Source organism: Pieris brassicae, chromosome 2, assembly GCF_905147105.1.
Source record: "Pieris brassicae chromosome 2, ilPieBrab1.1, whole genome shotgun sequence".
NCBI classification, from domain to species: Eukaryota; Metazoa; Arthropoda; class Insecta; order Lepidoptera; family Pieridae; genus Pieris; species Pieris brassicae.
Window position 1 is genome coordinate 10,751,545 of NC_059666.1, and position 14,954 is coordinate 10,766,498.

At 39.6% G+C, this 14,954-nt stretch overlaps 1 protein-coding gene across 4 annotated transcripts in view; it reads left to right on the forward strand.

The window, feature by feature from the left end:
* Positions 1–14,727, forward strand: part of LOC123720704 (Ca(2+)/calmodulin-responsive adenylate cyclase) — an 85,547-nt gene extending 70,820 nt beyond the window's left edge. The window contains exons 8-22 of one of the 4 annotated variants that reach the window (XM_045677415.1): positions 833–991; positions 1,585–1,729; positions 2,553–2,726; positions 3,531–3,716; positions 4,929–5,114; positions 5,396–5,674; positions 6,078–6,382; positions 7,136–7,295; positions 8,042–8,125; positions 8,977–9,123; positions 10,017–10,230; positions 10,514–11,792; positions 12,077–12,298; positions 12,575–12,647; positions 12,777–14,727. In XM_045677415.1, coding sequence (XP_045533371.1) covers positions 833–991; positions 1,585–1,729; positions 2,553–2,726; positions 3,531–3,716; positions 4,929–5,114; positions 5,396–5,674; positions 6,078–6,382; positions 7,136–7,295; positions 8,042–8,125; positions 8,977–9,123; positions 10,017–10,230; positions 10,514–11,792; positions 12,077–12,298; positions 12,575–12,647; positions 12,777–13,193 — 4,030 coding nt within the window. In that variant the 3' untranslated portion in view covers positions 13,194–14,727. Of the gene's footprint in view, positions 1–832; positions 992–1,584; positions 1,730–2,552; positions 2,727–3,530; positions 3,717–4,262; positions 4,311–4,928; positions 5,115–5,395; positions 5,675–6,077; positions 6,383–7,135; positions 7,296–8,041; positions 8,126–8,961; positions 9,124–10,016; positions 10,231–10,513; positions 11,793–12,076; positions 12,299–12,574; positions 12,648–12,776 lie in introns of all 4 variants that reach the window. The other 3 variants (XM_045677416.1, XM_045677417.1, XM_045677419.1) reach the window with 3 other exon arrangements.
* The last annotated feature ends 227 nt before the right edge of the window (positions 14,728–14,954 follow it).

The following is a 14,954-nucleotide window of genomic DNA, read 5'->3' on the forward strand; positions in this document are numbered from 1 at the left end:
AGCTTATCCATAATTGTAAATTCCATAAAAATATATTATTCAATCACATCTTTTTAAAATTATTTTTGTGTTTCAACTGTGTGCAAGAGTAAGTGTGGGGATACATTATAGCGAAAATGTCAGTGAATGAGTGAGTGAGTGTGTGAGTTAGTTGTAACTGTTATTATGTGTAACTACATAATATTAGGTCTCAGAAGGATCTCCAACACTGCGTTAGGTATGTCTGGCTTATGAAAGCCTGTCCTTTAATCGTATTTTTAGGTTGTAGACCGTGAGCGGGTAGATATTAAGCAGCCTATTTAATCTATTATAGATTTAGTATGATTGAATACTTACTTTTGTTTTGTCACTTTCATAAACAATACTATATTCACTGGATTTGTCGTTACGAGCTACATCTAATGGTGTAAATATATTTTCTAGAACTTTTTTGAACTTCTTCAACGATAACACCGCTATGATCATCGCCACCCACCAAACTATCCACTATGACGATATTTCATATTCTCCAATCAGAGATTACAGAAGTGAATTTAATGAAACAAAACTTGATCAAATGTCCTCACCACCATGTTTATTTACTCATCTCTATTTATTTTATTATTCGTAATCCTTCAGCTAACAGTTAAACATAATTTAACTGAACATAGATGGAAGACATAATCTTTACAAAAAGGTTAAAATTTACGAAAGGAAATAATCAATAAAAACTATTAAATACGTAGCACCTAATTCGTCTGTGGTGTGAAAGTGAGGATATGTATGTGGGATGTGCTCATGATGCAGGTGATCTCTAGTCTAAGATATAACACATTTAAGATCATCTTTTCAGATCCGTGGTTGAAGCAACGGATGTCCAGCTAAACATGCGCGTGGGCATCCATACTGGGCGCGTGCTGTGCGGCGTGCTGGGCCTACGCAAGTGGCAGTATGATGTTTGGTCAAATGACGTCACTCTTGCTAATAATATGGAAGCTGGGGGGGAACCAGGGTAAGATTTCTAGCCTGTCTTGGTCTCATATTTGTACGTTTACCCTGTCGTTCTACATTTATTAAATAATATAATTTTGTAAGTAATGTCTACTTAACACTGCCTGACTACTACTCAGCTACTCAGCCATTCCCTTGCCGTTTTTCTTCACTTCCAGGTCATATTTTTTATGATGTAATGCGTTATTTTTTTTAAATTTTATTACTCAGAAAATTATTATGAAAATTCAAGGTAAGCCTATGAGCATTTATACACACACACCTAGGTTAAATACTGCATGCTTGTGTGCGACCTTCTATTCTGGTCCTGTCAACGAAAAAAGTCAGTGGCGCTACAACCTTTCGAAGTTTGGGCCTAAGATTTCGGTATCTGTTTCATGATTTGCGTCCTGTGCCTGAAACTCGCCGTCGTCTTGTAAAGTCTAAAGCAAGCCGGTTTCCTCGCGATGTTTTTCTTCGAGCTTGAGGCATGAGAGGCACACACTGAAGCCACTAGGCCATCACTGCTCTGCTCATAGTCGATAGTGATCAGATATTTAAATGACTGCCCTTAACTGAATATGTATGGTGCAAAGTTCGATTTGCATATTACAGGCGGGTGCACATCACTCAAGCGACGCTGGAGTGCCTCGGAGGCGCGTATGAAGTGGAGCCGGGGCACGGCGCTAGCCGCAACGCGTACTTACGGGATCATTCCATACAGACCTACTTTATTATTCCACCTCCCAGGCGAAGAAAGGTACATAGACCCTTAAACCACGTAGTAACCAATGGTCTTCCAATGTTGTCTATTTGATACTTCAGGTGACGTAATCGGGTGGCATGGAATTTAGTGGAGTTAAAACACATAGTGCATATACGGAAGTTCGTTCGTCCGGCGTTAATTATTTGTAACTGAAGAGGCTAAATTTTTTGCTCAGTTTAAATTAATAGCCATTGAATGTACTGCCATTGACATTTGACATCCATGTTTTATTTAATAAATTTATGAAGTATTACAGGGAATTGGGATTGCATCCCATTATTGTATTTTTTTTGATATTTGATTTTACGTACAAATCTACTCAAAGTAACTCGTTCACATTAAATATCTTAAATCAAGGAATCATATCGACTGTACTAATGTTGACCGGAAATCAGGTCAAGATGTTAAGTAATGTAAACAAAGGGGAGATTTATAGGTCGCAGAACCCCTGTTATTTCATTAAACATTCATGGCTCTTTCGGTTGTTTGTCATTCCGTTCATCAGTAACTAATCGTTGCAATAGAAAAGTTTAAGCTAGAAGGTATTTCAAACCCCAATAAATTATTACTTAAGGCTGCAGAAACTTAATGCAAAGCTTTAGACTAAACGTGGAATAATTCTTTAAAAAATCTTCATAATACATGTCTGTTTATTCCTGGGCCTCAGATGCAGGTCTGAAGGTACGAATCTCGGTTAAGAATCACTCGTTTCACTCCTAAATTACCACCCTAGAACTAGTTCTAAAAACATTTATCTAGTTTCTAAATGACGATGATTAAGAACCTATTTATATTTTCTCAATATTTGGTTTTCCAGATGTGCCTGACAGCCGGGATGGGTCTAAGTACAGGGTCCCGTAGGAAACTCTCGTTCAAAAACGTTTCAAACGTTGTAGTACAATTATTGCATTCGATAAAATTCAATGTCGACGTACCATTTTCAAACATGGCCGCTTCGCCACAGGAGCTCAAAGCTAACGCCGCTAGAAAGGTATAATTTATATATTTTGCGATATTTAAATCAGAGAAATTTATGCACTGTGGCGTCTTAAATTGGTTTTGCACTTCGACACGCCTTAATATAACAATACCGTGTCGATTTTTATCAAGATTAAGTTCACGATTGTGACGTTGATTAAGGTAAGTTTCATTCTTTTGTAGTATTGATAATATTTTAAATAGTTTTGTAGATTATTAGACATAATATTATGAAATAATTTAATCCAAACGCCACAGTTTTATAATCGTAGTTCTCACGTAATTTCTATTATGGTATAGATGAACCTAGATTTTAAGAAGTACAAAAATGTTTTACTGCGATGTGCTTAGTAACCCAAGTTAGTAAGACCACGGTGATCAATCTGTTGATAAGGGAATACATATAATTGTCTCGCTTTTGATGTTCTGTTGTAATTGTAATTTGTACATTATGATATGTGCATTTGCGTCTGTATGTCGTTTCCCAAGCTTCGCGCCTGCGGTGTTAAAGCGAGTGGGACCACAAGAAGGTACACAATGAGTTCTTATTGATGAAAAGGTAAAAAACTTAAATTATGAGACGCCCAGTCACTCATTTAGGAATTCAAGATGTTAACGTGTGGTCGTTGAAACATTTCATCCATATTTTTAAACGTTCAGAGAAAATGTTATTTCAATCTCAACCCAACTGTACACGGCTGTTAACTTAAGTTCTCTTAGCAAATAGTCGAATCTCGCGGAAACCCGTCCGTTTCGTGCGTTTCGCGATGTGCCGAGGTAGTTAGGTGTGAGGTGAAGTGAGTGCTGTTGGCGGCAGGTGCAAGACTTGCGTCGCGCGCTGCACGCCGAGCCGGGCTCCGCGGAGGCTCTGCGGCTGGCTGCCCTGAAGGACGACGTGAGCGCGCTGCACCGCCCCCCGCCGCCCTCGCCCCCCGCCTCCGCCCCGCACCAACACACCTTCGACGCCGTCATGCAACACCACGCACTACGCACACATGCAACGGTCCACACACACTCTCATACGCTAACAGACGTGAAGCAACTCACAATTTATGATTGGCTTCTTGCCGCGTCGGATTTTGGTTGCTTTGCGTTCGCACTTTAAAACTAATAGAATGAGTAGGTTTTTGAGCGCTTCTCACGCTGCTATCGATTTGAGCCCGAAGGCTCCTCGTTTTATTTTCGCTTTAAGAACGTAACGCAAATTTGGCTTCGTAATTTTTAGTAGTTTTGATTTTGGGTGAATTTTCTGTGTGCCGCTTTTTTCTAAATTTTACGCTATGCTCTGATAATATTTCGGTTCGCGAATCTTTACAATCCCCAGGGGCTTTTTAAATATACGTGGAGTTATACATGTTCTTATTTTGCACTTTGTGAATGTGACGGTTTCCGTATTCAACATTTTAGTTGCTGGTTTGTCGAAGCTTCTGCTCCAAATAAGTTGCAATTCCACGGCGGAAGCTCACCCCGCTCGATATCGATGTGAACCCGTCCTCGGTAGGCTCCAGTACCAGCAACTAACATGAGACGTCTGCTCGTTGTTTTTCAGATATTCCGACCCTGGACATTAGTTCCACAACAAAATCCCGCCGAAACAGTAAGCGCAGAGTGTTGTTCTTGTGTATTGTGTCCCATCGTACACCGGGTGACAATCCTCTACTTCTTAGGTCTATACTATCCACATCACCTAATCGCGTTTCGGCAACTACACGAGTCGCGCACTCGACACCATTCGCTGTGATCTTTTATATTCTGTAATGGTTGTTTTTGGAAATAAAGTCGAACGCACAAAACTGTGTTTCACTCGCTACCCCGACTGGCCACACAGCACGGCATGGCATGGTCCCTATGCATGGAGTTCATTTTATAATAGTTTCTATAAGTTACTAACATAGATGTTTAAGTTAAAAATATTAAGTGAATATCTGTCATTTCCAATACTGTTCGAATGAACTTTATGTCTGTAAAGTTTAAATGTAATTCTTAATGTAAATATTGTTTTCTGATCTGATCGATGTTTCTATGGATGTGTCTATTGCAAATCTAATAATGTACGCTGCTTTGGAAATCTGGATTTTTCTAAGGTCAGTCCATACTATGGATGTAGCATGGATGGAGTCGGCATGTGGTCCCTCTGTGCCCCGAATCACACCCTGGCCACATCCAGCAGACGGCGTTTCAGTATAGATGTTTTAATGTTCGCGTGTTTCTGCAGAATAAAGTGACGGAGAAGTTTAAGCGGCCTTTGAAAAAGCGTCATTCCTCTGTGTACCACCAGCCCACGAACCGCGTCAACAAGTACCTGGCGCAGGCCATCGATGCGCGTTCCGTGCACCGCGAAAAGGCCACACACGTGCACTTGCTGACACTTTGCTTCAAGGAACCTGATAAAGAAGAACAGGTAACTTCGAGTATAGGTCGCAGCAGCTCTATGGTTAACGCTTTTTATTAGACATTCTATTTTATTTTCTTTTTCTTTTCCTTTTTTTCCGTTTCTTCTTCTTTTTTCTTTTCTTTCTATTTAAGTCTACCACTAAAGAAATAATAAATCCTTCTGGATTTATTATTTCTTTCTCTGTGTTATAATTTTCTAAAAGTTCATACTGTCAGCTGTCTAAGTTTTAAACCCTCTTGTCGCTCTTATAAATATATAATTTTAACTTTCGGATGTTCTCTTTCCAGTATCGCGCTTCAACAGATGGTGGATGGGCTGGTTCTTTAAGTGCTGCTTTGGGTGCTTTAGTGGCAGCTGGAGCGCTTCAAGCCGCAATTCTACCACGGACACTGATCCTTCTTATACTCTTTGTAATCGCATTCGTGTGGTCTGCTGCTGTACTCGTTCTGACGTTGGCAGCCAGGCTAAGACTCATACCCTGTGATGTATCAAGACCTTTTGCCCTTAGAAATGCCATTACTACGTTTACCATTGTTTTGGGCTACGCTGTCGGACAAGCTAACGTGGTAGGTTGGTCCTTGGATAGTATATGTAGTTCTGTTATGTTAATGTTGCATGAAAGAATTTTTTAAATAGGTCATCTGGTTATTGATTTTAGTTGGTTTTTTTTTGCAAACGGGCAGGAGGCTCACCTGATTAGTGATGGTCCATGGTCACTCTAAATGCCAGAAGGCTCGCGAGTCCGGTACCGGTCTTTTTCGTTACAGACATACAAATCTTACCTCATTATAATATAAGATTATGTATTGGATCATTCTATGATTAATAAAACTTTAAAAATCAATAAAGAAATAATTATTAGTAAGTTTAAATCTTTTCCTGTAAGAAAGAAGAGTTGTCAAGTCTTTTGTGTTATACATTCGATTTTATGCAGTCTCAATAATACTCTAATGAACACAAATCTTCCAGTTGTCATGCCAACCGGTAAACGTGTGCGGCAACCTAACAGAGAACACTACGACCATAGATGGACTGAGATCTCTGAAGGGGGATGCGGTATCCGCTCTATGGAGCAGTCCGGACATACATCGCATGTGCCCTATACCACTTTACATAACTCTCGGGTGCTGCTTGAGTATGTTAACCGTCGCTGTGTTCTTGCGATTACCGATACTGATAAAGGGGATTTTATTGGCGGTGATGACGGCAGGATATGTCGCTGTCATGCTTATTTATCATAAATACCTGTTCGATTGCTACGATCTTATGACTGAGTGAGTATATAATATAAATGAGCCTTTTCATCCACATCTTATGTATCTGACATACATTATACAAAAATGTACTAGAGAAGGCATTTTCGAAATATTTTCATAAAAATATTTTTTTGTTATTATATGCTTTATCATAATCAGTAATTAGTGTTGACCGACACTTGTCGATGTATGGGTCTTAGACATCCTTACAAGTTTTCTTTCAGGATAAGTGTTATATTGTTATATAAAACTCTTGGTGCGATACGATTTCCATGGTTGAGATGAGCACGTTTAAGCCACACCCATAATTCTTTACGGACACACATATTGGTCTCTGTGTTGTTTACTCGCCCATTTCTGGTAAAGTTTTAAAAATATACTAAAATAGTCGTGGATTCATCGTGATGTATGTATCCATAAAAATAAATATTAGGTTTATTACATTTTTTTTTCATTAGCAATAAAATAATTTAAAATTAATAAATCATTAGTTTGGTCCCTTTGTACCTTTAACGCTGGCAGCGATACTTATTCGTTAAAGTCGTAGCCAAGAAAGCAGTAGGTCTGAGGTCACCGGTACTATCTAGCAGGCGCCAACTTAACTCTTTACTTAGCGTCTGCGCACCAGAACCAGAAACAAAGTTTAAGTTGGAGGAAAGACTCTAATATCATGTATTATAAATTACAATTATTTTAATCACTTAGATTAATTTTACATTAGGACTACGATAGCAGTGAGAAATCGTGTCATTGTTTTTGTTAACTTTTCAGTTCGAGCGTAGTCAGTTCGGCATACGTGTCAAGTGCGTGGGCGGTGGCTCTGGCACTGGCTGTGCTGCTGCATGCGAGGCAGACTGAGTGGACGGCGAGGCTCGACTTCTTGTGGCAGGTGCAGGCCAGGGATGAGAAGCGGGACATGGATGCGTTACAGGTTTACATACGAACTATTTAAATCATGATTATAAAGGGGACATATACTCGTACATGTCGTAGATTCGAAGCGATTAATACTAGCGAGATTGATAACTATCGTCGTCCGATTCGGATTTTGTTTTAAATAAGTCAGTGTGCACGTCCAACGCATTCGCCAATCGTAGAGCAAAATTACTTTGACACATTCACAATTTTCAACCTGTTATATGTTTTTAATATTGCGTGGTGTTGCTATTACTAAATCAAATGACATTTTTTTATATAAAAACTTTATGGTTACTTTAACTTTATATAAGTTAGGATACCTTGCTCCCTTCCTTTGAATGTCTAAGATGTGTTTGATTTTTCTACGAGGACGTTGGAACAGTTAAGTTATGTAAGATTCCATTTCTTGTTTATAATTGTCATTTATGTGCAAAGGACCAGCCTCTTAAGCAGGGTTTATATTGGTTTAGGGTGATTTATGATTCGGGGCCTAGAGGAGAGATATTGAATGGAATAGAATTTTTTAAAACAGCGTACCAATTCTTAAAATCCCAGAAACGTACTCGTACGTACATACGTACGTAGAGTATCCATAGGCGGCGGTATTACATAAGATAACATGAGGTGAGCCTCCTGCCAGTTTGTTCCCTCTGTATAAAAATAAGGTAGAGTAGAAATTGCATCGTGTTTTGTTTGCTTCTACCTTAAGAGTTCTTCTAAAATTGCAAGAAAATTTTAAGTGAATAATTACTCTTACAGGCATCAAACAGAAGAATACTTTTTAATCTGCTTCCTGCACACGTGGCTACACATTTCTTGGACAATCAGTTCAGGACAAATATGGTAATTTCAAATTGGTATCTGCGCTTAAACAGTTATAAATCGAAGCTTAAAAACTGCTTTTTAATTGGAAATATCGTCCAATCATCGAGACATCACGCTCATTCATCATTCACCATTCAAATGGCACAATCATTAATTCAATTGCTTGTCTGTTACGCACTTCGCACAAGAGTATTAGGGTCAAATGACAGTGAGATTATTAAATGAAAAAGATCTTTAAAAAAATCTGAAGTGTCTAATATCTAGAATTTTGTAGTTAAATATTTTAACTGTTAACCGTTCATGCAAATAGGATTTGTTTTGGTTTTCATTCATGCTTTTAACGCTTTGACATTTGCAAGCACGACCGAAACATATCTTATTCTGCCCCCAGCGATAAATGTTTTAAAGTTATCCAAAGTCCTTCATTAAAAATAAATAAAACTGTGAAAAATTATTACTAGTATTATATAAAATGAAAAATGTTACCAATTGAACCAATTCGTTAGTTATATCATGAATTATATAAATAGTTTGATATTGTACAATACCGGTGAGACCAGAAGCCAGTCAACTTCTCTTGATAATCTTTAAACTTGGTTTCGCGCTGGTTCTTGAGACTTGATTTCGAATGTTTCTGTGGATCCAAGAGTAAGCTTTCCAATTTTCTTGACCTTAGATCGTAACACAATAGCTTTTAAGTGACTAAAAATCTTCAAAAGAAAAGCTTCGATAGAAGTTCCTCATAAAACTAAAAATCCCCAAACTTTGGATGGCTCTAAAGTAATAATCGCCGGGTGGACGGTATCTGTCATTGGGCCTGACGTGCACGGCTTTCCACGCAATGCTGACTCAAGAAGCGCGGTTGGCAGGACCTCTACCACCAGTCGTACCACCGGGCCGGAGTGGTCTTCGCCTCCATCACCAACTACCACGAGTTCTACATGGAGCTCGACGGCAACAACCAGGGAATGGAGTGCCTGAGGCTGCTGAATGAAATTATTGCCGATTTTGATGAGGTACGCATTTTTAACTTTTAAGTATTGTAACGCACAGCAATAAAGCCAATTGGCGAGTATCTTTTACTTAGTTCTTGATTTAATTGTTATAATTGAGGGGTACATATAGTTTAGCAAGCAAGGAGGTCGACTTATTTATTATTAAAGAAATACATACATTATTCTTAAAGATTATACGAATACGATATTGCCGAGAAAAAATATGATTCACTATATAATATTAAACACATAATATACACCATATCGCTACTGTGAATTAACTCTGCGAACATATAAATATACAACACTCAGTAGCTACGTCTTTCTCAACGCGGATTGGTGCAACAGACCGGTTCTGGTCCGTATCGCAGGCTTCCTTGGCCTTCGTCGTTAATAGGCGAAACTTGTCCGGCAATTATATAATAGGTGGACTAAAGATAGAATCTTACTTTTGGTACCATTTTATGTATAGTAAAAACATCGTAACACCAAACAACTTTACTATAGCCGTATTTAATCCGTGTTATATGTTTGTTTTAAAAGATCTAGGTAACGTTGATTCTACGGACATAACATCATCTGATATTTATATTTTTTGTGTAAGAATTGTTTTGGTATTTTTTTTTTGTTAGCTGTGTTAGTCCGGTAGCTTCAGCGTACGACTTACATCCTTGAGGACGTAGGTTAGACCCCCAGCAGTGCAACAATGGACTTTCCATGTGCATTTAACATTCGATCGGTGAAGGAAAACATCGTTAGGAAACCGGCTTGCCTTAGACCCAAAGGGTCGTCGAGTGTCGCGTGTTCCAGGCACAGGAGGCTGATCACCTTACTTGAAAAATTTTACGTCCCTAAATTGCTATTGTGAGTAAAATAAAGTATATATTTTTTTTTATTTGAAATTTACATTTCAGTTACTCGGCGAAGAACGATTCAGTGCGATTGATAAAATAAAAACGGTCGGTTCAACGTACATGGCAGCCGTCGGTCTAATACCGGACAAGAAGATGGCCGACGACCCAAGCACAAAGAAACATTTAGCAACTCTTGTGGAATTTGTATTCGCTATGAGAGATAAACTTAAAGATATTAATGATAATTCTTACAACAACTTCATGCTACGAGTTGGTAAGAAAAAATTTATATGAGTAATTCTTCATTTACGCACTTTAAAATATGTTTTGTGTGTCTCCTTTTTAATAATTATTTTAATGCAATTGCGAAACTTTTGTGCGAATTACGGAGTCGTACGTATAAAAATATATATAATTGTGTATCTTTGACCTTAAAGGTATAATAATTTGTATCACCAGATATAATAATTTGTTTTCGGTAAAATAAAATAAATATATAAATATTTAAATTTCGGTAAATTCACATAGTTACACTTTGTGAATCCTACTTCTTGCAGGCATAAACGTCGGACCAGTTGTAGCCGGTGTGATCGGGGCGAGGAAACCTCAATATGACATTTGGGGAAACACCGTGAACGTGGCGTCTCGCATGGACTCCACGGGCTTGCCCAATCACACTCAGGTCACGGAGGAAGTCTTTCAGGCCCTCAAAGACTTGCCTTATCAATTCGTATGTCGGGGGAAAGTCAAAGTGAAGGGAAAGGGCGAAATGACGACCTATTTCTTGACAGACCGAGCGCCCACGAGCTCTAACAACCACCATATCGTCAGCAATCCACCGCCAAATCCTCCCACAGCCTACGGTGGCGTAGCGACTCCTCTAGCCATGTTGCAAAACTCGGCGCGAAGAGCCGTAGCGCCCGCGTCAAGGCTTCCGCCCTTACGAGAGGCGACCACCGCCGGAGAGAATGAGCCTCTGCTTCCAAACAACCACCAGAACGGCAACAAGGGCAGCAAAGGACGCAGAAATAACGTGGAAGATACCCCTCCTCCGCCCCCACCCCACGGTATAAACGGCAATCCGAGGTGGCCTCCCCCGAGAGCCCTGGTGCCTCCCTGGCCTAGACCCCAGGAGCCTCGACCGCCGGTCGCCCACAAGAGGAGAGCCCCACCCAGGTTACCCAGACCGAGATCCAGCGAAAGTCTACCTTTAGCGAGAAGTCCAAGAGTGCACTCGTCTGCAGACGAACTCAGTTCGCTGACGCGCTCCCCGAGTTTGAGCTCGTCGGACGAGAGTTACTCCCGGACGACGGACGCTTCCCCCTCACCACCGCGAGCCGCCCAATGGCAGCCACCTCGACCTCAAAAAGTCGAAATAAACCCGAATCCGGGATACGATTATTACTCCCCCGTCAGAAAGGAGTCGTCCAACATTATTTACGACTTCTATCTTAAGCATAGGTTGAACAAAAAACCGTCTCTCGATGACAAACTCCTCGATGGCAGTATAAACCTACAAAAAGAAGAGGACAAATTGCACAGGAGCATATTGAATATGCATCAGATGTCCGCCAAGAGAGACGGGAGCAGCCAAACGGATAAAAAAGATGTCCCGCACAGATTTACGCAAAGGACGAGTTCGTTTTCGAGTTCCGGCAGTCGACCGAATAATTTGAAACATTTGAACGATGCGAGGGAAGTCTTCACTAAACGCAGCCCTTCTGACATTGCCTGTGTTCCGCCATTCGAAAGGGAGATACAGAGACTACTCGACGATAAGAATCTCGCGTTGAACTCACCAAAAATCGAAAGAAAGGATTTGAAATTGGACCTAAGGTGAGGAAATAACGTAAATAAACGACACTAGAACTATAGAATGTAAAAAATAAATCAGCGTTTGCGCTGTCTCTTTAATGTATCTCTAATGTATCTTTGTAGTTAAATAATTGTAAACACAATTGATGAAAAGAGACAGTTGCGCACTCCGGTTCAAATGGTCTAATTGGCCTGAATGAATAAGATGGCATGAGTCAAAACCTCTTCCTGGTCGTAAACTCGCTGATGAAATTTAGAATTTCAGATTATATGCTTCTGTAAAACTATTATTGTAACCACCCCAGGGCCGCGAACGCGTGCGTTGAAGCAGTGCGCGCGAGCAACAACAACAGCAGTCCGCTGCACGCAGTGGGTTTGGCCGCCATCACCCACTTGGCCAGGAACGACCCTCCCGCCCTCGCGCACCCCCCCGTGCTACCGTCTCCCCGGACGGACTTCCCGGGCGTCCTGCCCACGGATGTAGTCGTGGACCTGCCTTCGCCGACGCATTCCAAGCAGAGCACCAAGTGAGTTGTATAATAATAACACAGAACTTATCAAGTTTCGTAAGATTTTATCTGCCAAAATACTTTTTCTTGACTGAGTAGACGAATCTCACATTCAATTAAAAAGATTATTGTATTGTCATAGCACATTTTTGGACAGTCTAAAATACATTAGTATTAAATAATATTGTATCTATTGTGCAGTACATTAGTATTAAATAATATTGTATCTATTGTGTATATATTTTTAGTAAGTTTAAATAAGTGGAATGATTGCACACATTCATGTTATTACAGTCCGCCTCTACCACGAAAGGAACCTGAAATTACCAAAGAAAAGCGAGAAAATGTGGAAAGACTACATCACCGGGTACGTAAACTTTTATCAGTATTTTTCATTTATTTGGAAAAAATATTCAGAGAAAAAGCCTGACTCAGACGGAAATAAGAAACCTTACCAAACCATTAACTAGTTTTGAAACGAATTTCTTTGTTTCAGGTACCCCACCATCGAGAATTAGGAGTCTACGGGGAGAGTCAATCCGAGTGGAGTTCCTCTTGCTCCGAAGGAGAGGGAGAGGGAGAATGCGGACAACCGGAGAGCACGGGCTACACCACAGACGACCCAGCTCTGGAAAACGTGTCTATGCTCAACGAAGCCGGTCTGACGGACGCCGAGGCGGCCCTGAGCGACGTCAACTCCTGTTATTTCGACCGGGATGATGACATCTCGTCCCGGGCGTCCTCTCGTCTCTTGGACTCGGAGGCTCTGGTCTCACTGGAGTCCCTCAGCGCCATTTACGACTCGGACGAACCAGCTCACAGGTATTTGGCGAACATTCGAACTGTAAGCGAATCCATCACCAGGAACTTCGGCCAGTCCGCTCACGTGACCGACGGCGAGAGCGACGTCTGATGGCTCATGTCTCGGCACGGTTCTACCCGCGTTTAAATCGTCAAAATGGCAGCGCGTTTATCCGCTCGCGGGTAAGAAGCGTGACGCGCGGTTAATCCGACTTCCAGCTCTCTTATGAAATACTCACTCTAGCGCTCGTCCTTCCACTGTGATCGTGTCACTTAAGATGTGCCTGATTCTGTGTATTTGTGTAAATTGTTAATATGTAAATGTACTGTAGTGCCATGAGATGGCGCCACGAATCATCTAGAACGTGATCTCTACAATTACAAGGTGCTCTGACTTAGTAATATTTGTTCGACTTGTGATAGACCAATCTGTCGGTGTCGAGGGCTGGCCCCTTCTCGAGATTGACTGCTCGACTTGTAGATATAAGTATTGCTGCATTTCATTGTGTATTTAGCGTAATGTTCTCTCTCGAATATCTGCGCTTTCTTTGACGGACGAGTCCTCTCTTAGTTCTAGTCAGAATTTTTTCTCGTAAGTGCCATCGGCCATCGCATCAATTTGAAATAATCTCGTAGCCCGATTAGGCGTTGAATAGATTTGAATTTACCCAAAGTACAATCCGAATATTTGTTGTAGAATATTCTCAAATATTATAGAGGTTAGTGGATGATTTCGTGTCAATTTCATGTATTCGAATTTTCGTAGATTAAGGATAGCTTGTCTAAGGTTATTTTTGAAATTTAAAGTCTGTACTTAAAATATTGGAAATAGTTAAAACATATATTCATCAAATTTAACGTGGCTGAACTGACCGACCGTAGATTATGTGATTATTTCTTTCAGACTGTATAATTAAAAGTTGACCATATTTATCCGATTTCACGTACTATCAGCAAAAGCTTGACACGGAAATAAAAGCATTGAAGATTGTATAACTTAAATTCTGCCACAATACACTCATTGATAATGTCTATAGCAAATCTCTGCGCCGTAGAATCGAAAAAACAAATGAAAATTGAATCTACTCTGCGATTGTTTTATAGTTTCTGCTGATAGTACCTATGTGCAATAATAACCTATTTGTTTCCGTGATATTAATATAACTTTGTAAATATCGTTATACTGTCAAGTGCTATATATATTAATAAGTAGGTTTAGTGAACAACTTTTTAATTATCATTTGCCTTTTTAGTGGAATTTATTATTGTTCGTGCCAAATATTGTGCTTATTAAGTTCATTTTTAAATATTTCTGTTAAGATAATTAATAACGATTTTAAACTGAGACAATTAACTTATAATAGACTTGTCGTTTAAAGTTACCATTTCCGATAGATATGTATTATTTCAAATGTAATGGACATACTTCATCAGTGGCCCGTTTTCCAAATCGATAGTCAATGTCAATTGTCACTGTCAATGTCGATGCCAAAAATACTTGACATGGAACTGCAATAATCAGATTTTGGAATATGGGCTCTTTAATCAATTTGTAAAAATTGTTGTTTAATCAAGTAGCTATTTCGATGTAAACTTTATTTCTTATTTATTTGATTATGCAATATTATAATTCTTTATAACTGATTAAAGTGATTTAAATTATTTTTTTGTATTTTATTACTCGACAGTTCCCTTGTGTTCGCTTTTTACTATAGTAAAACAATAAATTATATTATTCAACGATCTAAATAAATTGACAAAGATGATTAATACAATGTAAATAAATGTACAAAAGCAAAAATATTATTTTTGGCCTTGGTTATTGTATCCGAATGTATTCGAAGTGATCACTTTTTACTACGTATCAACAAAG